We start from the raw sequence: 24,381 nt of genomic DNA, 5'->3' as shown, positions 1-24,381 counted from the left end.
CCTGGTGACTTGGGGTGATTTGGGAAGTGTCGAGGAGGATTTATCCCCAAATCCGAAAGCCTTGCCTGTGAGACGATTTCAGGGTAGTTTTTTGCTTGTATTGGAATACACGGGAAAAATCTCTTGGAAAATGCTTTGAACTGAGCTGCCCATTTGGGTCTTGCAAGCCAGCCTCACGAAGACCCCAGAACACGCAAAATATAACAAAAATCTCCTTCAAGTTTCTTTATTTTCCCCTTCTGAGAGAAAAAATGATCATTTTGGTTAGACAGTGAGACTTTGACACCCCATGAGTTGGGCTGTAGGGGTTTTCCCGAGATTTTTCAGCAACGGATGAGTTTTGGGGTCCTGTTGGTGACCCCAAATCCCAGTTCCAATCCCAGTTCCGACCCAAAACACATGTCCAGCCTGGATCCCAATTTTCATTCCCTGGCTTTTAGAGCCCCAACCCCAATCCCCTTTTTCGTGACGTCATCAACACCACCCACCCTAGCCCCGCCCCCTCGCCGGTGGGGGCGGAACCCTGCCGCGCTCGCCCCGGCCCCTGGCCGTGCCCTCCGCTTGTCCCCGCCCCCAGCGCTCCGTTTGGACCAATAGCAGCGCCGCTTCTCCCCCTGTCCCTCCCTCCGCCCCCCGGTTGAACCAATAGGAGGCCAGCGTGGCTCAGGCCCCGCCCCCGCGCCGGCGGGGCTGTGAGGCCGGCGGAGGTTTTCCTGCGCCGCCATCTTGGATCGGCGGAGCGGAGCGCTGAGGGGGCGGCCCGGGACCCCCGCCATGGCCGCCACCGCCGCCAGCGCGGGTGAGCCCGGACGCGGGCGGCACAGGCGGGGCTGGGGAGCGGCCTGAGGGGTCAGGGGGAGCTCCGGGGGGGCTGAAGAGGTGCATGGGGCTGTGAGGGGAGCAGAGGGGGCCTGAGGCGGGCTCTGCGGGATGAGTGCGGGCTGAGAGAGGCCTGAGAGGACCCAAGGGCTCTCAGGGAGCCCTGGAAGGCTGAGGGCGACCTTTAGGGACGGGGAGCGCCATGTGGGGCTCCCAAAGGGACCCTCAGGGGGCCCTGAAGGGGCTGAAAGGGGCGTGAGGGGCCCCCGAGGATCTGAGGGGCAGCCATGTGGGGGCTTGTATCGGGTGGAAATGGGGGGGGACAGTGGGACTCGTGTTCCCTGAGGGCTCAGGGCTGCGGTACCTGGGTTTGGGGTGCGGGGGCCGGGTGTCCCTGGAGAGCCGCTGCTTCCAGGACACCCTCGAGGCGGAGATCCCTGCATTTGGGGTCCCCGGGCTGGGTTTCCATCATCACTCGTTTGGATCTGTTTTCCTTGACGGCTTCTGTGGGTTTTAGCCCCTTTTTCAGCTGTGTTTCACTGAGTTTTTGAAGGTTTTGCACCGATCTGTCTCTGAAGGCGGGGAGAACAATGTTCCCTCAGGTTGGTCCCCAGAGTCCACAGCTCCCTGAGCGCAGGAAGCTGGGAGCTGGTGATCCCCGATTCTTGCCAAAAAAAAAGCCCCAGATATGCGATTTTATCAATTTTCTGGCTGAACTGCTCTGAAATGAGCTTGTATTCAGATTAACCTAGCATCTGTGAAGTCGTAATGGATTTACAACGCGGTGGCTGAGATCAGAATTTGAGCTTGTTTGTGGTTTTGGGGCTTTTCTCAATCTTAGCTTGTGCTTTGTGGCTCCTCTTGTGGCTCCTCTTGTGGCTTGAGGGTCGTGCCACTTGCTCAGGTTTATCCAGGAGCGTTCGATGACACTGCTGAAGGATTCTGGGTTTTCATTTTAACGTTTTAGGAAGTTTTTGTTGTTTTTAATGGTGAGAGAATGCGCTGGGGACTCAGACCATCCAGTTTAGGAGGAAGGAAAACACTGGTGGGTTTAAACTGTGCTTTCAAGCATTTGTGGAAGTGGAGTCTTCTGTGGTTTTTTGCATAATAAGAAAGTTTTAAATTCTGAAGTAAAAGAAAGAATTTTCAACATCTGTGTTTAATATTTATAATCGTGGCCAGAGTGACCAATATTCACTCAACCCTTTTACACAGAGGGAGGAAAATACACAAACAGTAAACACGGGGATTATAAGGAGAATAAATTCTGAAGGATTCTCAGAAATAAATGTGGGTCTTCTTTTTCCTTGATGTTAAAAAACAGACTTCAGGGCTCCAGTGAATGCTGGGTAATGCCCCAAAATACCCAGAATGTCTCCATTGCAACCCCTTAGCAATGGAAGAAACATTGTTTTCTTAATTTCTATATTTCTTCTTGGAGAAGGTTCCCATGGGGATGAAAGTGCTGAGCTGGCATTGCATGGGAAACTCAAACAGGCTAAAAGCCTCCTGCTTACTTCAAAAAAAAAATCAATTTAATGTACCCCACACACAGAAATTGAGATGTTTTGTAAATAAAAAACCATAAAAAGGGAAATATCAAAGCATTATTGTTGTGAGTGAAATGCAGAGTAGTTTTAAGGCTGGTTTATCTGCTCCCAAACCTGCTCCAAACTTTTTGGGGAGCTCAAAAATGGGTAAATTTAAAGCAAATCTTGTGATGTTCGGTCTCCAAATGTGAGCCTGGCAAATAATGCCCTGCTAAAGCTTCTGCAGCAAAAAGCACCAGTTTTGTACAATAAAAACACATCTTAGAGCTGCAGCAGCCCCTCTCGTAAATCACAGCTGGGAATATTTGCTGTAATTTTATTTCGGAGCCTTTTTTTTTCCCCCCGTTGGGATGCCAGTGGTTGCAGCAGAGCCATTCCCAGGAGAGCTGGGCTGGGAGCCTGGAGCTGGAGCAGGGGGGGGAGGTTGGGGTTTACATTCCCTTGCAAACTCCTGCTCCTCTCTTCTGGCCTTAATTAGATCCAGCACATGGTGTGGGGAAGCAGGGCTTGGTTCTGGGAAGGGTTGGGACACAGAGCCAGCCAGGATGTTGGAAACTCACCTGGGACTTCTTGGAGCTCCTGACTGGACACTTCCAGGGACGGTGACTCCAGCACTGCCCTGGGCAGCCCCTTCCAATGATCCTTCCAGGAAGGAATTTTTCCCTAACACCCATCTTAAACCTCCCCTGGTACAACTTGGGGCTGTTTCCTTTCATCCCCAGCTGGCTCCAGCCTCTTTCCAGGGATTTGTGTGGGGTGCAGACTCCACCCTGTGCTCCAGGAATTCACCTCAGTGTCGTGGTGCTGGTGCTTGGACTGAGGAGAAGGCAGAAGTTGGGAAGGAATCTTTGCGTTCCTGCGCATTTCCTGGAGATCCCAAAGGGTGGAAAAGCCAGAGTTCTCCCTGCCTTGGTCTCCTGGGAAGTCTGCAAGTCTTGGGAAGCAATTCCCTGTGTCCCACTCGGGCCTGTGTGGAGCTGGGGCTGGAGAACAGCGCCGTGTCACTTCCTTCCCCTGCCCCGAGCGGAAATTCCTTCCCTCAAGAACGGGATTCTCTGTGCTCCAGAAACTTCACTTGTGCTCCCACCGTGTTCAGATATGGTTGGGGAAAAGGAGAAACCCTCCTGGCCTGCTTTATTCCCACTCGAAACTTCATTTTGTTAGACAAAATCCTTGGATGTCACCTTGGGACTTCGCTTGGGAATAAGGGATGGGGCACAGCGGCCTCTGAGTGATCCAAAGCCAAGCAGAAAGGAGATGGGGAAGGGTTTCCACCTCGGGATTTTTGTTCTTAGATGTATTTTTGAGTTCCAGAGGATCCTGGTGTTTTGTTGCTGGAGCTGGTGTTGGATGGGCTGTGCTCACTCCTGCTCTTGGTTGGGATTGTTGTTGTTGGCTCCTTCAGCTGCCAAGCCTCGAGCTGGATGCTTATTCCATACTGTAGTCACCCCTGGGAAATCCTATGGATCGAGGAAAAGGCTTCCTCAGCAAAGCCAGCTGCTTGGAGGAAAACAAAGCAGGCAGGCAGAGAGGCTGGGAGCATTAATGTGGTAAAATTATGTTTAATTTTGGCAGAGATACCAGAAATTTGGGAGCGTGTTTGCTGTGAGGTCCAGGCACACCATGGAGGTGATTGTACAGTTCCACTTTTAGCTGTAAATAAACCAATATCCAACTCTGGAAGTGAAATTAAACTATTGTTGGACTGAAACCTGGCTTTGGGGAGTGGAGAAGAATTTGGAAACCTCAGCTTAAAGCCCATTTTTTCCCCCCTAGTTCATTAAATGTGAAGGAAACCTCAGTTCTTCACTTTGTCCCCCCATTTGTGGCTGTTTCCTGCCCAAGCTGCTCTCGGTGCTGCTGGGGTGGTTTGGAAAGCCCAGCACTGGGGTTTTTGGGGGTGTCTGGGTAGCTTTGGGGTCCCTCTGCTTTGATAAAGCAGAAGTGGTTTGGGAACTGCATCAGGCTCAGTTTGCAAAGGTTGTGGTGGAGATTTTCAGGCTGGAAACTGTTTTGGGGCAGTTTTGCCACACATTTACAAACCCACAACCATTAAAATAAGCACAGGGCTGACTTACTTCAGAAAAACAGGAAGAAATGGTTTATAATGGATTAAAAGCTCATTTTTTGATGTGGAACAGAATGTTTGAATGTAGAGGAGCATTGATGGTAATGCTGGGATGTAGATTCAGCATAAGCCACACTGAGCAAACTCCGAACAACTGCAGACCCTGTTAGCCGTGCTCCTGAGCTACCAGGATTAGGGGAAAATTCAGGAAAACGGAATGCTGGGATCACAGACCGGTTTGGGGTGGAAAGGGCCGTGGAGATCACCTGGGCCATGGCTGGGACACCAAGCACTCCCCAGGGTGCTCCAGGCACTGTTGGAAGAGCACGGGCAGGCCAGCAGTGATGCCCTTGGTGGCCACTGGTGTGTACTGAAGTGATCAAGTGCACAGGGATGGTTTTTGAGGCGCTTCGTGAGCGTTTTGGTTCATTCTTTGTCTCAGATTGGGAAACAGAGCCCTCTGCAAGTTGGTGTCATCAGGGAAACTCGCAGCTCTGCTCCTCCTCCCTCCTTGGTGCAGCCTCAGCCCCTCGCCTGCTCCCAGCAGGCTCCTCCTCTCTCCAAAAACGAGAGCACATCTTTTGATTTGGCAGCCTGAGCCGTGCAGCTGAGGAAGCAGCGTGTGGAGCACATGAAAGGACACAAACTCACACTGCCCCAGCCCCTGCAGATGCTGACACGCAGCTGGGGAGTGTCCCGCTGATCCAGGGGGGGGGTTTGGATGTAACACTCCCTGATTTTTCCCACTCCTGTTTAGAGATGGCATCCGATGTTTCCTCACTGGCTGCAGCCGTGGGCTCCGGGAGCTCCGGGTCGGGAGCCCAGGCGGGAGGAGCCGCTGCTCAGAGGCCCAGCAAGAGACGGCCTGGGTGAGTGAGAGAGTGAGAGCTGGGGCTGTGCTCTGTGGGAAAAAGGGCCTTTTTGAGGAAGTTTTGTTCTCCAGAAAGAGCCCTCAGCCTCGGGAGGGGCGGCTGTGGCTGCTTCTGAGAAGTTTCCTGGTTCCTTCAGGTGGGCTCCGTCCAGTCCTTTTCCTTTGTGGTGCTGTCTTTGTGCCAGCTACAGCCCTTGAAGAGGGGTTTGAGTGACATTCAGAGGGGATTAGAAGCTTTGCACCTCACAGAAGGAGCAAATGCACATCAAGGATTGAGATCAAGACAGGAGTTGCTGCAAGGCCTGGGGGGAGCAGAGAATCTGGGTTTTGGGGCCTTCCTCCAATCTTTGCAGCTCTGCTGTCCCTGGGAGGGGTTGGGGGAAGCCACAATGTGCTTGTGGGAGGCTTTTTGTTTGCTGAAAATGCCTTTGCAATTTCAGAGGGAGTTGAGTGGCTGTTCCCAGATTTCTGGCAAGAGAAATTGCCTCGTAATTTTCAAGCAAACTGAAATCTGTCTCTGTGCCCCTCCCAGTCGTTCCAACTCTTTCCTTCAGCTCCATTTGCTGATGCTCCCACTCCCCTGCAGCTCCTCCCATGCTCTGCTGCATCCACGGTGTTCCAGCCCAAGAGGAAAGGAGGAAAGGTGAAAAGTCTTCTATCCTTTCACATGAGCTGGCCAGAAAAGGGGTTTTGGCCCTGTGTGAGCAGACACTGCACAAATTGAACTTTAACTCCAGGAAGATTTTACCCTTCTGGATGCAGTGGATGCTCCAAGTGGGTTTTCTTCCTTTGGAACTGTTTTTCCTTGCTCTGTTCTTGACAGACACCTCAAAGAAGCCCCTTTCCAAACTTTGTTGGTTGTTTCACGTTAAGATCACTAAATTGCATTTGGATTAATTAATTTTTCCTTTCAGGAACCATCTGCATCCATAGGAACAGACAGAAAACTGGTTTAAAGGAGAAGCCATTTGGTTAACAGTTATTTTTTTATCTGTGTTTCAGGCTCGATTTTGATGATGATGGAGAAGGGAACAGTAAATTCCTCAGGTGAGGGAGAATATGGCATCCAGAAATTTCTGTCCTATGGGCTAGCTGTGTCTGTGTGTTTTCCCTGGAGCAAGATCTTTCTGCTCCTGTGGCTTTTCCTCACTGGAAGTGGTGGGAATCACTCCAGTTCCTCAAACTCCTCCCTTTCTCCCAGTCAGCAATATTCCTCCATCTCTGTGGCTTTTGTTACTGCCTCAGACATTGTTAATTAATCCTCATCTGTTGTAAGGATGCTCCAGTTCCAGAGACATCCTTATTCCCGAGGAGTTGGTGGGGCTGTGAGGATCTCCTCGTGATCCATATGGAACACAGAAGAGTTGGAATATCTTGTGTCATTTATTGGTAGCCTCAGCACATGGTTTAGGGTTGAATAACTCCAGTGATCTGGAATTCCCTGCGTTCCCGTGCTTTAGGGATGGCCCTGGAATGGTTCAGGATGATGAATGTAGGATTCACCAAGAGAAACCCTTGGATGGAGATCCTGATTTGGGCTGCCTTTGTATTCCACGTGCAGTTTAATCCATTTGTTGGTGTGGGATTAAACTGAGTGTGATTGATTGGACACTCCAGTGTGGAAAAACCCTGTGGAGGTGATGCCAATAGCTCACCCACAGTGTTTGGAGTGCTCAGTGAATTGTCCTGCACTGCTCACCCACAGCCAGGTTGGCCTTTTCAACCCCAGGCATTTTTTGTGGGAACTGTTAGACCTTGTTTTCTCACTGTTTTTTTGGTTTTTTTTTTTTTGGGAAAGAAGGAAGTGTAAACACTTTAACCTCTCCCCCTTCTCCTAGATGTGATGATGACCCGATGCCAAACGATAAAGAGAGATTTGCCAGGTAAGAATTGGATGATTTTAAAGCTTTTTGTGCCAAGAAACTTTAATGTGAGAGGGATCCTGCAGCACCCTTCTCACAATCATATCTCTTTGGAGGGACCCACACATATTCCTTGCTGTTTTTTGGACCAGTACATTGAGTGTGACAATGACGTTCCTTTTTTTTTTTTTTCACCGTTCCTTTCAGCTCTGGCTTTGGACTCTCATTCTTTTCTCCTGCTCAAGAAACTTTCAGATATTCGAGTTTCCTGCTTAGTACAAGTTTTCCTTGAACAGGGTTTCCTGGCACACGTTGTGGTTTTTGTGTTTCGTGGGGAGTTACACAGCAGCTCTACAAATTGGGGGTTTTTCTGGAGATTGTAGGGAATACTTGGATCGGTTTTTGGTGTCTGACAGTTATTTCTGAGTGTTGGGATTGACCCCATGGTATTTCTATTTCTATTTGAAGCTCTTTTCCCTTCTCTTGACACCCTCCAGCCCATCAATGTCCCTCTTGCCAGGAGGGGCCCAAAACTGCCCCCCCCAGCATTTGGGGGTCACTGTCCTGCTGTTACCTGCCAAAGGGCTACAGGGAATTCCAAGCTGGGATTCTCCAGCTTTTTAAGTGGTTCGAGTCCTTTTGAAATCAAGCAAATCAAAAATATGTTAGAAATACGAGAATATTTCTAATATTAGAAATAAGCAAATTAGAGCTAGGTCACAGCCTCACAAAATGTTTTAAAACTCCAACACATCAGGCACCAATTTAATGTGGAATGTTGCAAACTGATGACTGTTTTATTTTATGGAATTGCTCCTCTGCAAAACAGACCTGTCCCTAGCCTGGGTTTCCTAGTCCATCTTTCCATTTTTTTTCCATTTTTTTCAACTTTTTTTTCCATTTTTAGCTTAGCTGGCTAATTTTATTTTTAGGTCTGATGATGAGCAGAGTTCAGCGGATAAGGAGAGACTTGCCAGGTAGGAGAATGGAGATTTCAAGCATGGACAAGCAGAGTTTTTCCTTTCCTTGATGTTTCTCCAGGCATCCCTTCTCTTTTTGTCCCTCCTTCCCTCGTTTGCTACAGAGGATTTAACAGACTCCTGGAAATGGCTGTGGAATTGGGGTTAGGAGGGGAAAGGCATTGAGGAAAGGCACACCTCATCCCTGGAAGAACGTTTTTAGGGAATTCAGGAAAGGATTTATTTACCAAAGGCCACAGGGTTGGGCTCCTGGTTTCACCTGTAGCTTTGCTAACCTATGCTCAATAGAGTTCCTCTTGTCCTGGGTCAAGGTGCCAGATTGTCCATCTGGGAATGTTTTGTGTTCTGGGAATGCTGTTGGACTCTCAGAACAGGCAGGAAAAGGTGTGTGAGCTCAGGTGTTTTCCTTCCAGGAGAGGTGGTGTCACTGGCAACAGGATTTAATTTTTCTCCGAGTGTTTTTTAAGTAATTAATGAGAGACTGTGCCTGAAACCACCAGGACAGTCACCTGGAATGCTGCAGCAGGAATCCAGGTGTGGGCCCTGAGGACACCTGTGCACACCTGCACCAGCCTTAAACCTGTGCCCTTCGTTTTCCACCTTGCAGACTTTAGCCAGTTTCGGGCAGTTTTGTCTTTAAACCAAAGCCTGACCCCCAGAGTGCCTTTGCTGACTGCACTGAGCTGTGCTGAAATGTTTGAGGGGATCAGGAAGGTGCAGAGGTGAGGTGGGAATGCAGGGAACAGCAAAGCCATTCCAAGGGTTTGTTCCCAGGAGCCTGCACCAAAGAACATTTTAGAGAAGCATGGAGTGGTTTGGGTTGGAAGGGATGTTAGAGTTCATCTTGTTCACGGCAGGGACACCTTCCTTTATCCCAGACTGCTCCAAGCTCCATCCAGTCCAGCCTTGGACACTTCCAGGGATGGGGCTTCTCTGTGCAGCCTGTGCCAGGGCCTCTCCACCCTCACAGGGAACAATTCCTTCCCAAAATCCCATCCAGCCCTGCCCTGTGTCAGTGGAAAGCCATTCCCCCTTGTTCTGTCCCTCCAGGCCTTGTCCCAAGTCCCTCTCCAGCTCTCTGGGAGCCTCTTCAGGGACTGGACAGGCTCCGTGGTCTCCCTGGAGCCTTCTTGTCCCCCAGGATGGACAATCCCAGTTTTCCCATCCTTTCCTCATGGCAGAGGGACAGGGGGCAAGTGAAATGTAAATGTCTGGTGATTCCCAGTCGCTTTTGTAGTTGAAGGATCTTTGTTTTGTCACACCTGAGCTTGTGAGTTTAGAGAAGCTGCCTGACTCAAAGGTGAGGTCACCGAATGTCTGCACACACCTTGTAGTGATAAATGCTCCATTTTTGTATTTATCCTTTTGTTCACCTGCCTATCCTTCCTGCTTCCAACACTTCCATCTCATTTCACTTCCCACCACGTGCTTCCTTGCACCTGATCCATCCTTCTCTATAGGAAACCTGGCTTTTAAGCTCTGTTTTGGAAAACCCGCCTTAGGAACCCAGTTAAATTTTGTACCCTGGAGAAAAGAACCAAATTCCAGTGTGTGGGACCGATGGGAACTGTGAGCCAGAGGGGTGCCAAGGGCCTCTTTGGGTGGCAGCAATGGCCACAGTGCCTCTTTAGAGGTCGGTGCCACTACCCAGGTGTTTCCTGGTCCTGCTCTGCCCAGGCTGCTTGGCCTTGATCATCTGTGCAGAAATGAGGTAGAACCAGCTTGGAAGCTTTCCCTGCTGTGATGGTGAAAGGGCTCTTGATGTCACTGAGAAGTGGCTTCCCAAAGCACTGCAAGGTGAGGCCCAGCTAATCCAGGTCACTCAGAGTCCTGGGTGGCTGGGCTTGGAAGGAGCTTTAGTCACACACCTCCCACTATCCCAGCTTGCCCAGAAGAGCAGGTGCCCGAGTCTTAGCTGCAGGCCTGGTGGGTCTGATGGTGCAGGTGATCTCAGCCAGCCTCAGATGGACAGTGTTGAGGTCACCTGCAGCGAGGTGACCCCGCTTTGGAGCAGAGGAGAGCAGTTCCTTTGGCTTCCTGCAGCGCTGTGTGGTGCATGGGGAAGGTTAGCCCAGCTCCTCGCTGTCCCGGGGTCCAGGGAGCCGCTGTGACTTCGAGGAAGGTCCAGGTGTAGCCTCTGCTCCTTGTCCCCTTCTCCACTGTGTTCCCTGTGCACGCCCAGCATGTGAGGCTTGACTCCTAATCCTGACGGCCCCGATGCATCTCTGTGTGTGTCACACCCGTGCGAGCGCTGGCGTGGGGACACGTCTGACCCGCCAGCCCTGGTAACTTCACCTTCCTCCTTTCTCCTCCCCGACCTCTGGCAGGGAGAACCACAGCGAGATCGAGCGCAGGAGGAGGAACAAGATGACTGCCTACATCACGGAGCTGTCGGACATGGTGCCCACGTGCAGCGCCCTGGCCCGCAAGCCGGACAAGCTGACCATCCTGCGCATGGCCGTGTCCCACATGAAATCCCTGCGTGGCACCGGCAACACCTCCACGGACGGCACCTACAAACCCTCCTTCCTCACCGACCAGGTCTCTGCCTGTGTAAAATGTCTCTCTTTTTATTAAATTCCCCGTAAGGTCCTGGAAGGCCACAGTGAGGTCTCCCTGATGCTGCTTTGTGGGAATTAGAGCAATCGCGGGGGGGAAAAAGTCCAAACCCATGGTGTGTTCTGGCTGTGGAGATGAGAGATGTGTGTGTGTGTGTGTGCAGGAACTCAAACACCTGATCCTGGAGGCAGCCGATGGCTTCCTGTTCATCGTGTCCTGCGAGACGGGCCGCGTGGTGTACGTGTCGGACTCGGTGACGCCGGTGCTGAACCAGCCGCAGTCCGAGTGGTTCGGCAGCACCTTGTACGAGCAGGTGCACCCCGACGACGTGGGCAAGCTGCGGGAGCAGCTCTCCACCTCCGAGAACGCCCTCACAGGTACAAAGCCCGGGCAGGGACGCCAGGGGCTGGCAGGTGGGAGAGCCTGCGGAGGACTTGGATTAAACCCTTCCCTTTGTAGAGGGAACCAAGCCCTGGTGCCTTTCTACCAAGGATGCTGCAGCCCCCCCCGAGAGTGCATCTAAAGGTACCACCAGTGACACTCGTGTCCTGCCAGTTCCCACTATGTTACCTGGTGCCACACCTGTCTTGGTGGAAGGACTCCCAGTGCAGCAGCATCTCCTTTTTCTTTTCTTTTTCTGTAGGTCGTATCCTGGATTTGAAGACAGGGACTGTGAAGAAGGAAGGGCAGCAGTCCATGAGGATGTGCATGGGCTCCCGGAGATCTTTCATCTGCCGAATGAGGTGGGAAGGAATTCCCTGGGGAAATCTCTGAGCCTAAAGCTGGACTTGCTCCCTAACCCTGGCCCTTCCATGCTTTTATTTCAGCTCATTTTGGGCTCATTTTGATACAGTCATGATAGAACATGGCTGAGCTTTCCCTACAGTCGGATTCTTGAGATGTTTGTTTACCCTGAAGATCCAGTTTAAAATAACAATTAGTTTCAGCCCAAGTGTCACCTCTCTTGAGTTCTACAGAATGAGGGGTTTGTTTGATGGAAATTCCTCTTACTCAAGATATCCAGATTATTTTCACGTTGATCAAGAAAGATCAAATCCTTTCTAACCCTGGTGCAGGTGTGGCAACAGCTCTGTGGATCCAGTCGCTGTCAATCGTCTCAGCTTCATGAGGAACCGCTGCAGGTAAACGATACATAAATAGCAAACATCCATACAACACAGAAAAAACGCAGCTGAGCACCTTGCCTCACCTCCCCCCACTGCAGCACAACCCGTTTCTCTCTCCCAAGGAATGGTTTAGGTGCAGCCAAGGATGGAGAACCTCACTACGTCGTCGTGCACTGCACGGGCTACATCAAAGCCTGGCCCCCAGCAGGTAATGATTCACCTTGTGCTCAGGTGGGCTGGCTTTAAGAGCACGTGGTCTAAATTTGCCGTTCCAGGAGCTGAATGTGCCAGGAGGTGTTTTGCAAACGTATCTCTGACTTTTATTTTAAGATTGACCTAATTTTTGAAGGTGAAACAGCAGAGGTCTCTGTCTGTAGAGGATGAAAATAATACTGAACTGTCTGATGTGCAGTTTTTGCTGAAGTTCAGAGATTTTCATTCCTTCTGGTGAAAAAAAGGGAGGGGGGCACCTTAATTTACAAAATCCCTTCATGGGACAGGGTTACAAACCAGAGAGATGTCTTGCAGTCCATTCCTCTGAAATGAGCCATTTTTCCTGCATTAACCTTGCTGGAATTTTTGGCCCTCCCCTCCCAGGTGTTTCCCTGCCTGACGATGACCCCGACGCTGGCCAGGGCAGCAAATTCTGCCTCGTGGCCATTGGCAGGCTCCAGGTGAGTTCCCTTCTCCCCTTTTCCAACATTCCCTTGTCCCGGGAGTCCCCAGATTTAAACTGTCCTATCTGAAAACATTCCCTGATGAGCACAAATCTCAGTTCAGGGCTGGCAGCTCAGGGCCAGCGAGGGTTGGTGACTTTCCCTGTGCTCCTGGCAGGTGACCAGCTCCCCCAACTGCACGGACATGAACAATGTCTGCCAGCCCACAGAATTCATCTCCCGACACAACACCGAAGGGATTTTCACCTTCATCGACCACCGCTGCGTGGCCACCGTGGGTTACCAGCCCCAGGTGAGCACCTTCAGGAGCTTTTTAAGGAAAAAGTGCTCTTTAAACTTCCTTTTTCCTTCTGTATCGTGGCTCTGCTTGTCCAGCAGAGCTGATAACCCACGCCCTAACCCAGACATGTGTTTCTTCTCCACTGGTTGCTTCTCCATGTGTTTTTCCAAGTCCTTTGATCATGGGAAGACTGGGCGTCTCTGGATTATGTCAAATGTCAATTAAAGCCATTTTTGCCTCAAATTGAGTTAAAGATCAAACATTAATCAACAGCTGTTGTGCTTTTCTTTTAAAAAACAGCACACCAGCTCTCGTGCTGGGGTTGTGTAAGAGGGATTTGGGGGGGAAGGAGCAGGAACTACCTGTCCAAAGACAGATTAATTATGGAGTCTGCCTGCCAGATGAACTGACTCAATCTCTCTCAATTCCTTGAAAAATAGGAACTTTTGGGGAAAGACATTGTGGATTTCTGCCATCCAGAAGACCAACAGCTCTTACGGGACAGTTTTCAACAGGTAAAAGCATTGTAGCTGCCCTGTGCATGCAGGGTGGAATTCAGATTGGAGTTCATTCCGAGACTGGAATGTCTTGGTGCTTGCAAAGCAACGAAATTGGCTGGAAAACCAAGAAGAAAAACAAAGCTTAGCTAATTCTCCTGTGCGAGCAGTTGCAGATTTAGTCATATCATTAAATGCAAAATGAAAACAGAAGCATCTGATGTCTTAACTCCTGAATCCAGCCTTAACTCCAGCGCTGGCTTCTGGTCCAGTTGGCTTTTAGGGCCAGGGATGTGGCTCCCAAGTGCCTGCTTGACTTGGCTGAAACCCTGGTTCATCTCTAGGGCCCAGCCCAGTGCTGCAGAACCCGCAGTGGAGGTGGTTTTCTTGCCCTGTTGTCGTTTCTGTTATTTCTGAGGGCCTTGGACTGGTGGCAGGGCAGGTAAGGCTGCCCCTGTGGTTTCATGACTCCAAAAACCAGCTCCTCATATCCATTGCTCCAAACCGTTGGAATGGGAAGCGACAGCATGTGTGTCATTTCTTGGAGGCTTTTTCATACATCTCACCAGTGCAAAGAGATAAGAGAAGTGAAGCCAAAAAGGGGATTTTAGATTCCCCTCCTGTATCCTTTAGGAATCAAGCTATCCCAAGGGAATAGTGCCATTTAGTTTGGGAAGGCTGAGATGTGGTGGTCCAGGTTTGAGGCAAAGGGCCATCACAGGGGTCTGGGGGGGGGGAACTCGTGCTCAGGTTGCTCTTCCCCACCTTTGATCAGGTGCTACTGACGTAATTCCATTCTTATTTTTAGGTGGTGAAGTTAAAAGGCCAGGTTCTGTCAGTCATGTTCCGCTTCCGATCCAAAAACCGCGAGTGGCTGTGGATGAGAACCAGCTCGTTCACCTTCCAGAACCCCTACTCAGATGAGATTGAGTACATCATCTGCACCAACACCAACGTCAAGTGAGTACCTGGGGAATCAGCCTCTCCTCATCTCGAGCTTCCCATCAATTTGCACAGCCCTGGAGGAGCTCCCCAGTCCCCCCAGCTCCCATTCTCTGCTGGGCTGTGCCAGGCACTGGAGGACTACAGAGTGCAGGAATTGTAATGCCTTTGGCTGTCTTGTTGTGTGGCTTAACAAGCTGCCAGAATTCAGCTCCAGAAGTGCCTGAAATTAGGGAAATCTGCCTTAGAATGTTCTTGGATTCCTGGGACAGGCCAGGGGGTCCCATCTTTGGGAATGGTCAGAGCTGCTCTTTCCATTATGGAGCTCCACACCCCTTGCAAGGACAAAGAAATTGTGCCTGTGTGTAATCTGGAGCTGCAGGCTTGTCAAGGACAGCTCCAGCAGGCAAACAGAAGGCTGGATTGCCTGGGAAAGGGAAATCCAGGATTTTTTTGCCATGAAGCAAAGTAGGAGTGCTTCCCTGCAGGGCTGAAATTTGCTGCAGGCCTGATTTCCTGCCCTGTGTCGGAGCTCTCTCTCTTTGAACTTCTTTGTTCCACACACAGCCATTCCCACATCCAGAACCCTAAAATCCCTGTGGAAGTTCAGAGCAGAGCAGTGTCTGTGTGGTTGTGTTTGAGGTGTGCAGGAGGGAAGCACAGCCCCCACATCTGGAGCATCCTGTTCTGTGACACCACCGTTCAAGGAAACCAAGTGGAAACTCAAAAACCCTTCACTCAAATGGGGTTTTGCATCTTGTCCCAGACAGCCATGCCCTGCTGCACACAGGACCCAGCTCTGCTACCAGTTGGGACTTTTTAAAATCTCTTTTTTTCTGTGTTTGCTTTGAAGGAACTCGAGCCAGGAGTCCCGGCCTGCCCTGGCAAACTCCATGCCAAGGCCTCAGCTGGGGCAGAGCGTCAGCCTTCCCCTGGACATGGGCACGGCCCCACTGCCTTCAAGGTCAGGAGGAGCTCGGCTCCTTTTCCCATTTCTGCCTTCACCTCACACACCCTTCATTCCCAAATTCCCCTCTCTGCAGCCGGGAGCTCCAGGCTGACAAATCCGTGGTGTAACCACCCAGAGCTGTTCCCTTGGGAATTATCTTTAGCAGCCTGTTACAGACACTTTCTATTTTAGGCAGCAGCAGCCACCCCAGGCAGAGCTGGAAGTGGGCCCAGGAAGGGAGAGCTTGGCTGGGTACGAGCACTCACAGGTGAGAGGGATTTGGGCACTCCCTGTTTCTTGTCCTGAAATGTTTAAGTCACCCTTTTGCTGGGAGTTTAAAGGTGGTGGCACCAGGTTGAGGTGAGGTTTGAAGGGAAGGTGTTTCTGCCTTAGGTGTTGCTCGATTTATCATGTGGAATCATAGAATAATTTGGGTTGGAAGGAACCTTAAGGCCCATCCACTTCCACCTCCAGCCATGGGCTGGGACACCTTCCACCAGACCAGGTTGCTCTGAGCCCTGTCCAGCCTGGCCTTGGCCACTTCCAGGGATGTGACTGGACATCCTGAATGGCCCTGCCATCCCAAAGAAACACATCACAATCCCGGGATTCTCAGCTGCTCCCTGTGCTCACCTGCTCAGGTGTGAGCAGCTCCCGTGTCCCACCCCCCAGGTGCCCGTCCAGCCCGTGAGCGCTGCCGGCCCCGAGCACAGCAAGCCCCTGGACAAGGCTGAGAGCCTGTTCAGCCAGGAGCGGGACCCTCGCTTCGGGGAGATCTTCCCTGGCATCAGCACAGGTGGGTCAGCAGCACAGCTCTGCTCCCCTGCCTGTCCCTGCTCACAGTCCTGCAGTGCATGCTCTGACCCCAGAGAGCTTTGAGTTTAGCAGAAAATGGAGAGGAAATCAAATTAAACAGGATTTGAACAGAATACTCTGCAGTCTGTGTCTGCAGAAGGAACAAAGGAGTCTTCCTTCACACAGACACGTCTCTTCCAGCTGGTTCTCTGTTCCTGAGATGTCCCAGCCCAAAAATGACTCGTGTTCTCTCTGCAGATGAGAGCAAAGCCATCCCTGCCAGCACCATGCCAGCCAACCCGCCCCTCTTCGCCCAGGGAAACACCTTCACTGCTGCACGGCCTGCTGAGAACTTCAGGTGAGGCTTCACCTGCCCAGCTCCTGCCCCCATTCCCTCTGTTTCCTCTGCCGTGCCCAGGATCTGGGTGCCCACAACCCCAGCAGCTCCTCTCAGTTGTTTCCCAGTATAGAACCATGGAATCATTGAGGTTGGAAATGCCCTCTAAGATCATCAAGTCTGACTGTTAACCTGTGTTTACCACTAACCCCTGGTGCCACATCCCCACATTCTTGGGACACTCCAGGGATCACCACTGCACCCTTCCCAGATGGGCAGAGTTACCCCAATTGTTGGGCTCATTTCCCTCCAGCGATGACTTGAGCAGAAGGGTTTGGTGCCTCTTCCTCCTGTAAGTGCTGTTCCATGGCCTCAGACACCTCTTCCACTGCAGGAGCAGCAGCATGGTCCCTCCAGTGAACATCATCCAGCAGCAGCCCTCGCCCGCCGGCCGGATCCTATCCCAGATTTCCCGGCACTCCAGCCCAGCTCAGGTCAGCGGGACCACCTGGGCTCCAGGGACACGGCCGGTGTTCACACCCCAGGTAGCACAGCCCGAACCCCCAGCTGCAGGCCCCGGGTCCCCGCTGCCTTCCAGACCCTGCTCTCCGTGGGGAACCATCCTGCTTCCACTCTCCGGCGCTGTGTCCGTGTGCTTCCTCCTTGGGGCTAACCCAGCAACACTCCCTGAGCTGAGGGTCGGGGTGGATCCAGGCCTCCTCTTCCTCTCCCGTGTTTTTTCCTCTCTTACAGCAAGTGGCATCCCAGACAGTGAAGACCCGGGCGCCTTCCTTTGGCATGGGGACATTCCAGGGCACGCCGTCCTCCTTCAGCCCCATGGCCCCACCAGGATCGACGGCGTCTCCCACCACGGCTCCGTACCCGGGCCTGGCCAGCCGTGGCACAGGCTTCAGTGAGTGGGACCGGGGGGAAAAACACCCCTGGGAGTGTCCACTGGTGGTGGGATGTGCTCTCTGTCGTTCCTTGGGGATCTTGGGAGTGCCTAAATGTGGGGAGTAGAGTTGAATCCGTGCTTTGACTGACACTGATCACTTTCAGTCATCCTCCAGGCACAGAGTTGGACTTGGTGATCCTTGTGGATCCCTTCCAGTTCGGGATAATCTGGGGTCATCCCAGCAGATGAATTCTGAGCCATTTTGAGGCTGACAGGGAGGACACAAACCCTTCTGGGAGTCTCTCTGTCCTATCCCATGGCAAACACCTGAATTCCTGTGGCAGGAATTTCTGGAGCCGTCACCAGCAGCAGCACCAAACAGAGCACTGCCCTTCCCAATCCCACTAGAGCATTGGAGAAGCCACGTTCCCAAAGCAGGGATGATTCACTGCCTGTGTTCTGTGTCCAGCAGGCACGGAGGCAGCTCAGACCCCGGCCCCGTTCCAGCCCCGCGCCGCCGACGCCGTGGGGATGTGGCCACAGTGGCAAGGACAGCACCACGGCCCAGGATCCGGGGAGCAGAACCTGCAGCAGCCCCAGCCCAGCCAGCCCGAGGTCTTCCCAGTAAGATGGAGCTTTTTAACCTCCCAGTCTGGTGGGATCCGCTGGTCTTGAAGCAGCCAGAGCTTGTCCCTCCGGTTCAAATCGACTGGGGAGGTCCCAAACTCCCAGATAACCTGATGGAGTTGGAAGTGAAGAGGGCAGGACTGGCTTTGTGTCTCGGTGTGTTGCAGGATCAGTGTGAAATTCCAATTGGACTAACGCTTCTAATTCTAATTAATAAAAAAATAAGCTGCAGTCCAATGAAATTGAGATAATTGCTGAGAATTCATAACATGTCGCCCCAGCTTTCCCAGCAGTTGGTGATTAGAGCTTACATTTGCTGCTCTCCCTAAATTTTCCTTGGACACAGACCCTGTGTTCCCTTGGGAAAGGGACCAGTTTGGTCCATGGTATCTATTCCAGCAAATGCATGACTAAATTACCAACATGGCAACAACTCCATGGAATTGTTGAGGTTGGAAAAGCCTCTGAGATGGAGTCCAACCATTCCCCCCTAATTTCCAGTCCAAATTCCAGTCCTCCCTGCCCCAACTTGAGGCTGTTGGATACCTGATATCCCAGTGTGGATCCTGACTCTCTCCTTGTATCCTCACAGGACATGCTGACCATGTTGGGCGACCAAGGGCCCAACTACAACAACGAAGAATTCCCAGAGTTGAATATATTCCCTTCTTTTTCCGAGTAAAACAAGCCTTAGGGAAAACAACTTACAGCTCTCTACAATATCCACATGTAAAGGAAAACAGCCAAGTCTTTCTCAAGGAACTGTCTAAACACTTCCCACCTTCTGGAAGCAGAGCTCCAAGGAGGGATGGCCGTGGAGGACGAGGTGGTTTGGACACCTCCTCCATGTGGGATTGTTCTGGAAGCTTCAGGAACTGAGTGCCACGAGGCCCCCGTGTTCCCAGAGCCGCTCCCAAGTGGATTTCTTTGGGAGGAATTCCTGTCTGGATCACAGACAGCCCTTCCAAACTTTTAAGGTGGCTTTGACCCGTTTTTATTTCATTCTCTGCCGTGACTTTTTCTATAAAACACAAACTATTGGAATTTTTAAATACTGGAAGAAACTCTTCCAAGTGTTATCCCTGTAAACACAATCCTGGAGGATGCTTGAGTAAGAATCCATGTCCTAAGCCAGTGTTTTCCTCCTTTTTGGAGGAATTTTGGCTGTTTTTGGAGGGTTGTTATGGCATCTCCAGTCCAGGGTGCTCCACGTGGAGATTCCCTTGTTTGTTTGGAATCTTCTCTCTCCTGTGAACTGTGCAATGAAATCAGTGTGACCCATGACCCCCTGTTACCCCGGGATAATTAACAAGCCATAAAAATATTACCCATGTAGCTTTATTCTGGATGAATCCATTTTCCAGCTGATGGTTTCTGTGCTGCCACAAATCGATGTTTCAACAGGTTTTTTTGGGATAAAACCTGCTCCACGCTGTCCATGGAATTTTATCACGTGTAGATGAGATCCTTGTCCTTGTTTTGGAGCTGGATGTAGGAGAATCCCTGGATTTGATCAGGGAGTTGCTGAGGAACTGTGTATTTTCACTACATTTGCTCACTCACCGTCTCCTTAAAGAAGAATTCCTGCCATGGGATGATCCTGTTGCCAAATCACAAACTGTAAGAGGAGAGCTGGAAAAGTAGGGAACAGAATGAATTTTTATATATATATACATATCTATATATATAAAATTTTTAATTTTTAAACATTGACTTGGAATCTTCTGGCTTTTTCCATGGAAAAAAAAAAAAACAAAAACAACTTGTGGCCAACCCTGCTCTCCTCAGGGGCTGGAAGAACCATTTGATTCCCTCTTGCTTCAATTCCAACAGGAAAATCAATTGCAGAGTTGGACTTGGAAGGAAACTTGGCACAACGGCAGCTGGGGAAGAATCCCAAGTTTTCCTGGAACCTGGTTTTGTTTTGAATGGAATGTGGGTGTTCCCCCCTTTTCCCTGAATGCCGAGGGGGCTCTGGGACCCCCAGGCTGGTTGTGAGTGTTCTCTCTGCTGGTTGAGGGCAAGAATGGGGAGAGCTGATGATTGCAGAGCTGTCACTCCTGAGTAAAACCCACGTGGGAAGCTTTGAAACCTTTGTGTCACCAACCCAGAGAGATTCCTCTTGTAAGTGGAGCAGGAAGCTTTTATTTTTCCCTCTGGAAAATTAAGACTTGAAGGTTTTGTTTTTGTTGGGGTTTTTTGTTGGTTTTTTTTTTTTTTTTTTAATTTTATTCCAAATTCCTCTATGGATTAATGGGAACATCCCATTTGGAGACATCCTGTCATCCACCCTGTCCTGTTATCCAGGGAGTGTGTTCCCAGCAATAACCTCCTCTCCAGCATCCCAGCACATCCTTCAGCTCTTAAAGGAGGATGAGGAGGAAAATTCCCGTTTTCCTGAGCCCTTGCAGATCCCATGGCTGTAAGACCCCAGATTTTCCAGATCCTGGGAGAAGGGAACCAGCTGGGGCAGCCAGATTTGTTGGGAAGGAGGATGAGGAGGCTGGCAGGATTCCCAGGGGCTGCTGCATGGGGGACAGGGACAGGGGACAGGCTGGGCCCTTCCACCCTCTTTGGGAACTCCAGTTTTTGTCCTGGGGGGAATTTTATCCTACACTCCTGGGGGAACAGGAGCTGAAGCCTCTCAGGCTTCCTGTGCCCAGTGGATTCTGGGCAGCAGAGATTTTCCAACAAGAGATGTTCCCTTTTTCCAACCTTTGTCTCATTTCTGCCTCTTTCTGTCCCCAAATCCCCATCCCCTCTCTCCGTTCTGGCCCCCAAACTCCTGTTCCCTCCCTGTTTTGTCCCTCAGATCCCTTTCCCCCCAGTTTGGCCCCCATTCCTCCATTTCCCTCTCCCATTCCTCCCTCTGTTGATCCCCTCGGTTCCCGGTCACTCGGTGCCAGTTTTGCCCCCCAAACCCCTGTCCCATTCCCCCCCCGTTTGTCCCCTCGGTTCCCGGTCACTCAGTGCCAGTTTTGCCCCCCAAACCCCTGTCCCATTCCCCCCCCGTTTGTCCCCTCGGTTCCCGGTCACTCGGTGCCACGTCAGGGCCTCGTGCTCCAGGCAGTGATTGTGCCCTGGAGCCCCGGGGTGACTCAGCCCCCCCGTCCCCGCTGAGGTTCAGGTCACATGGGGGGGTGACCCTCGTCTCGGGGACCCCCGTGGGGAGGGGGTGGCAGGGACGCGTCTCCACCGTGGTGCTGCTGCTGGTCCCCCCCTCGCCCCTGTCCCCTGCTGGTCCCTGGCATGGTCCAGCCTCGTTCCCATGGCTGGAGAGTGACGATGACGGTGATGATGATGATGATGTTGATGTCCCCAGCGTGGCATGTCTGGGACCTTCTGCCCTGTCCCGGCAGGAGCCGCGTGACGAGGTGACAGTCACTGCAGAAAGCCCCGTCCGGCCCCGCTTCCCCCGGCCAGGGACCCCCAAACTGGGCACGGGGGGACAGCCCCGGGCTGGGGACAGAGCTGTGGGGTGCTGCCCTGCATTCCTGCTGTCACACGATGTCCCCGAGCTCCTGAAGGAAGCTCGGCCCCATCCGATTCCGCGGGGAGGACTTGGGGACAAGGTGGGTGTCCCCCAGGGCAGCAGGATGTCCCCAAGGTGGGATGCCAGGACAAGATCCTTGGGACAGGAGGGTGTCCCCAGGGCAGGATGCTGGGCTGGGGGGACATCCCGGGGACAGGAGGGTGTCCCCAGGGCAGGATGCTGGGTTGGGGGGACATCCCGGGGACGGGAGGGTGTCCCCAGGGCAGGATGCTGGGCTGGGGGGACATCCCGGGGACAGGAGGGTGTCCCTGGCAGGACCCGCCACCAGCCCCGCGCCGCGGCTGACTCAGCTCGTCCCGCTGCATCACGTGGAGCCGGGGGCAGCCCCCTCGTCCCCCTCCCTGTCCCCTCCTTCCCCTCCAGCCCATCCAAACCCGACGCTTGCCAAAATTTTCCGGCTGCCTCCAAACTTCCTCAATCCAGCAGCATAAAAGCGCAGCGGCCGCGGCTCCCGCAGGCCCCGTCCCGGCGCTTCCACCGACGGCTCCGAGCTGGGTAAGGACACGCAGGGGGGGCGGTGGGTGCCTTTGTCCCCAGGGAAATGCATCCCGGCGGGAATGGGAGGGAATCGGGCCCCATATGAGACCCTCGGAAGCACGAAAAGGGAAACTGAGGCACTTCACGTCGAGCGGGACCCCCGGCTCGGGGAAGCGTCCCAGGTCCTGCTCCGCCACGGTGGGGCTGGGGGCCGCTGGGGGAAGCCAGGGAAGGGCAGGATGGCCGGGACATCCCCCCGCCTGCACCCCCTGCATCCCAAAACTCCCTCCCCCGGCTCCGGGCTGCCGGAACGACGCCGCAGCGCTAACGGGAAACAGCTGTCCCGGCTCATGTGATGCCGGCGCCTGACCAGCGCTGCCCGCGGGGTTGGCTTGGCCCCACATCGGTGGAGGAAGGGGTCCCGGACTCCAGCCGGGGTTTGCAGAGGGTCGCGCTGTGCAGAGGGTCCTAGTCCCGCAGGGTCGTGCCCCCACCCGGGGCCCCTGGCTCAGTGTCTGCCCCGTCCCCAGTGTTCGGCTGGTCCCCAGGATGTGGTGGCCCACGCTGCTGGCCCTGCTGCTCCCCGCGGCACTGGCCCAGTTGCACCCAGAGCGGGAATTGGACGCGCAGTGGGAGCTGTGGAAAAAAACGCACCGCAAGCAGTACAATGGCCAGGTATGGGGGGGGTCGGGTGCTTGAGACCCTCAGTGACATCCCCAGGGTGGGATGCTGGGGCACAAGGGTGTCCCGAGGGCGGGGGGCACAGCAGGACCCCCGTGCCAGCAGCGTCTCTCCCCACGGTGCAGGCGGACGAGGTGACGCGGAGGCTGATCTGGGAGAAAAACCTCAAATACATCAACACCCACAACCTGGAGCACGCCCTGGGTGTCCACACCTTCGAGCTGGCCATGAACCACCTGGGTGACATGGTGGGTGTCCCTGGGAGGGGAGAGAGTGGGGCTGAGCACCTGTGGGTGCTCCCACCCACCGGAGTTCCTTCCCCAGACCAGCGAGGAGGTGGTGAGGACAATGACCGGGCTGAAGGTGCCCCGTGGCCACCAACGCCACAACGAGACGCTCTTTGTCCCCGACTGGACTGACAAAGCCCCGGCTGCCATGGACTGGCGCAAGAAAGGCTACGTGACCCCTGTCAAAAACCAGGTAAGATGAGTGTGCCTGGAGCAGGGTGTCACCCCGGTGTCACCCCGGTGTCACCCATTGTGTCCCCACAGGGCCAGTGTGGCTCATGCTGGGCTTTCAGCTCGGTGGGTGCCCTGGAGGGGCAGCTGAAGAGGAAAACGGGGAAACTGCTGTCCCTCAGCCCCCAAAACCTGGTGGACTGCGTGTCCAACAACGACGGCTGCGGGGGCGGGTACATGACCAACGCCTTCGAGTATGTCCGGCAGAACCGCGGCATCGACTCCGAGGACTCCTACCCCTACATCGGCCAGGTGCAAGGGGGGACAGCCCCAAATCCCCCTCCATCCCTCCCAGCCCCGTCTCACCTCCTCCTTCCTGGCCCCACAGGACGAGAGCTGCATGTACAGCCCCACTGGGAAGGCGGCCAAGTGCCGCGGCTACCGCGAGATTCCCGAAGGGAATGAGAAGGCTTTGAAGAGGGCGGTGGCCCGGATCGGGCCCATCTCCGTGGGAATCGACGCCAGCCTGCCCTCCTTCCAGTTCTACAGCCGGGGTGAGGGGCTGGGGGGAAGGCCGGGGGTCCTGGGGCTGCTCGGGGAGCCGGGGCACGCCCGGTGACACCGGCTGTGTCCCCAAGGCGTGTACTACGACGAGAGCTGCAACGCCCAGAACATCAACCACGCCGTGCTGGCCGTGGGCTACGGGGCACAGAAGGGCACCAAGCACTGGATCATCAAGAACAGGTAACAGTGGGATGGGCATGGCTTGGGAGTTGCAGGTGGCTGGGGCTCGTCCAGAGGCTCAGGCTCTGTTTTTCCACCCTCCAGCTGGGGCGAGGAATGGGGCAACAAGGGCTACGTCCTCCTAGCCCGGAATATGAACAACGCCTGTGGTGTGGCCAACCTGGCCAGCTTCCCCAAGATGTGACGAGCCTGCTCAGCCCTTCCCTACCCACTGCCCTGCCCTCCAGCTTGGCCTCCTCCCTACCAGTCTCAAAGATGACGGTGCTCCCAGGAGGAATTGTCTCCATGAGAAATTTCCCCTGGGAAGGGGAGACACCCCTCTTCCACCTGCAGGGAATGGGGGATGAGCCCCCCTCAACTCTGTTTTCCTCACTTTGCCATGCTGGCTTCTGCCTTCCCATGGACTGTGCTCGGCCAGATCCACGAAGGCCAATCCACCCAGACATGCTTCAGGAAACAGGTTCCACTCCATCCTCTGCCTCAGGAATACTGGGGTGGAGGTGGAATATTCCCAATGGAGAACACAGGTCCCTCTCCCTCCACCCTGTATCCCAGTGGAGGCTGCTGGGAGTGATATGACTTTATTTTTCAACTAAAATTGGGAATAAGGCTTGGACTGGTGTGCTTTGTGCT

General features: G+C 53.2%; 2 protein-coding genes across 10 annotated transcripts; both read left to right on the top strand.

Moving 5' to 3' along the window:
- The first annotated feature begins 682 nt into the window (after window positions 1-682).
- Window positions 683-20,549, top strand: ARNT (aryl hydrocarbon receptor nuclear translocator). Of its 9 annotated transcripts, none has more exons than XM_014891303.2 (23): window positions 683-799; window positions 5,195-5,306; window positions 6,311-6,355; window positions 7,147-7,191; window positions 8,103-8,147; window positions 10,478-10,691; window positions 10,873-11,086; window positions 11,169-11,234; window positions 11,353-11,452; window positions 11,786-11,851; window positions 11,959-12,044; window positions 12,434-12,510; window positions 12,671-12,805; window positions 13,234-13,308; window positions 14,099-14,250; window positions 15,086-15,196; window positions 15,374-15,449; window positions 15,854-15,977; window positions 16,235-16,334; window positions 16,708-16,807; window positions 17,067-17,226; window positions 17,678-17,832; window positions 18,428-20,549. In XM_014891303.2, exons 1-23 carry the CDS (start codon window positions 775-777, stop codon window positions 18,515-18,517), a joined length of 2,373 nt encoding a protein of 790 aa, XP_014746789.2. In that variant the 5' UTR covers window positions 683-774; the 3' UTR covers window positions 18,518-20,549. The 9 variants fall into 9 exon arrangements, with proteins under 9 accessions (XP_014746789.2, XP_014746790.2, XP_088010810.1 ...); XM_014891304.2 differs by having other exon boundaries at window positions 16,708-16,858; window positions 17,681-17,832; XM_088154684.1 differs by having other exon boundaries at window positions 16,708-16,858.
- Window positions 20,550-21,671: 1,122 nt separating this feature from the next.
- Window positions 21,672-24,358, top strand: CTSK (cathepsin K). Its single transcript, XM_014891349.2, has 8 exons — window positions 21,672-21,883; window positions 22,396-22,540; window positions 22,672-22,794; window positions 22,871-23,026; window positions 23,098-23,316; window positions 23,393-23,558; window positions 23,643-23,748; window positions 23,833-24,358. The coding sequence occupies exons 2-8, from the start codon at window positions 22,415-22,417 to the stop codon at window positions 23,930-23,932; spliced, it is 996 nt and encodes a 331-aa protein (XP_014746835.1). The 5' UTR covers window positions 21,672-21,883; window positions 22,396-22,414; the 3' UTR covers window positions 23,933-24,358.
- Window positions 24,359-24,381: the final 23 nt, after the last annotated feature.

The sequence above is a fragment of the Sturnus vulgaris genome, chromosome 31, assembly GCF_052056855.1.
Source record: "Sturnus vulgaris isolate bStuVul1 chromosome 31, bStuVul1.hap1, whole genome shotgun sequence".
NCBI lineage: Eukaryota > Metazoa > Chordata > Aves > Passeriformes > Sturnidae > Sturnus > Sturnus vulgaris.
Note: the sequence above shows the minus strand (reverse complement) of the source record. Positions and strands in the feature narration are given on the sequence as shown.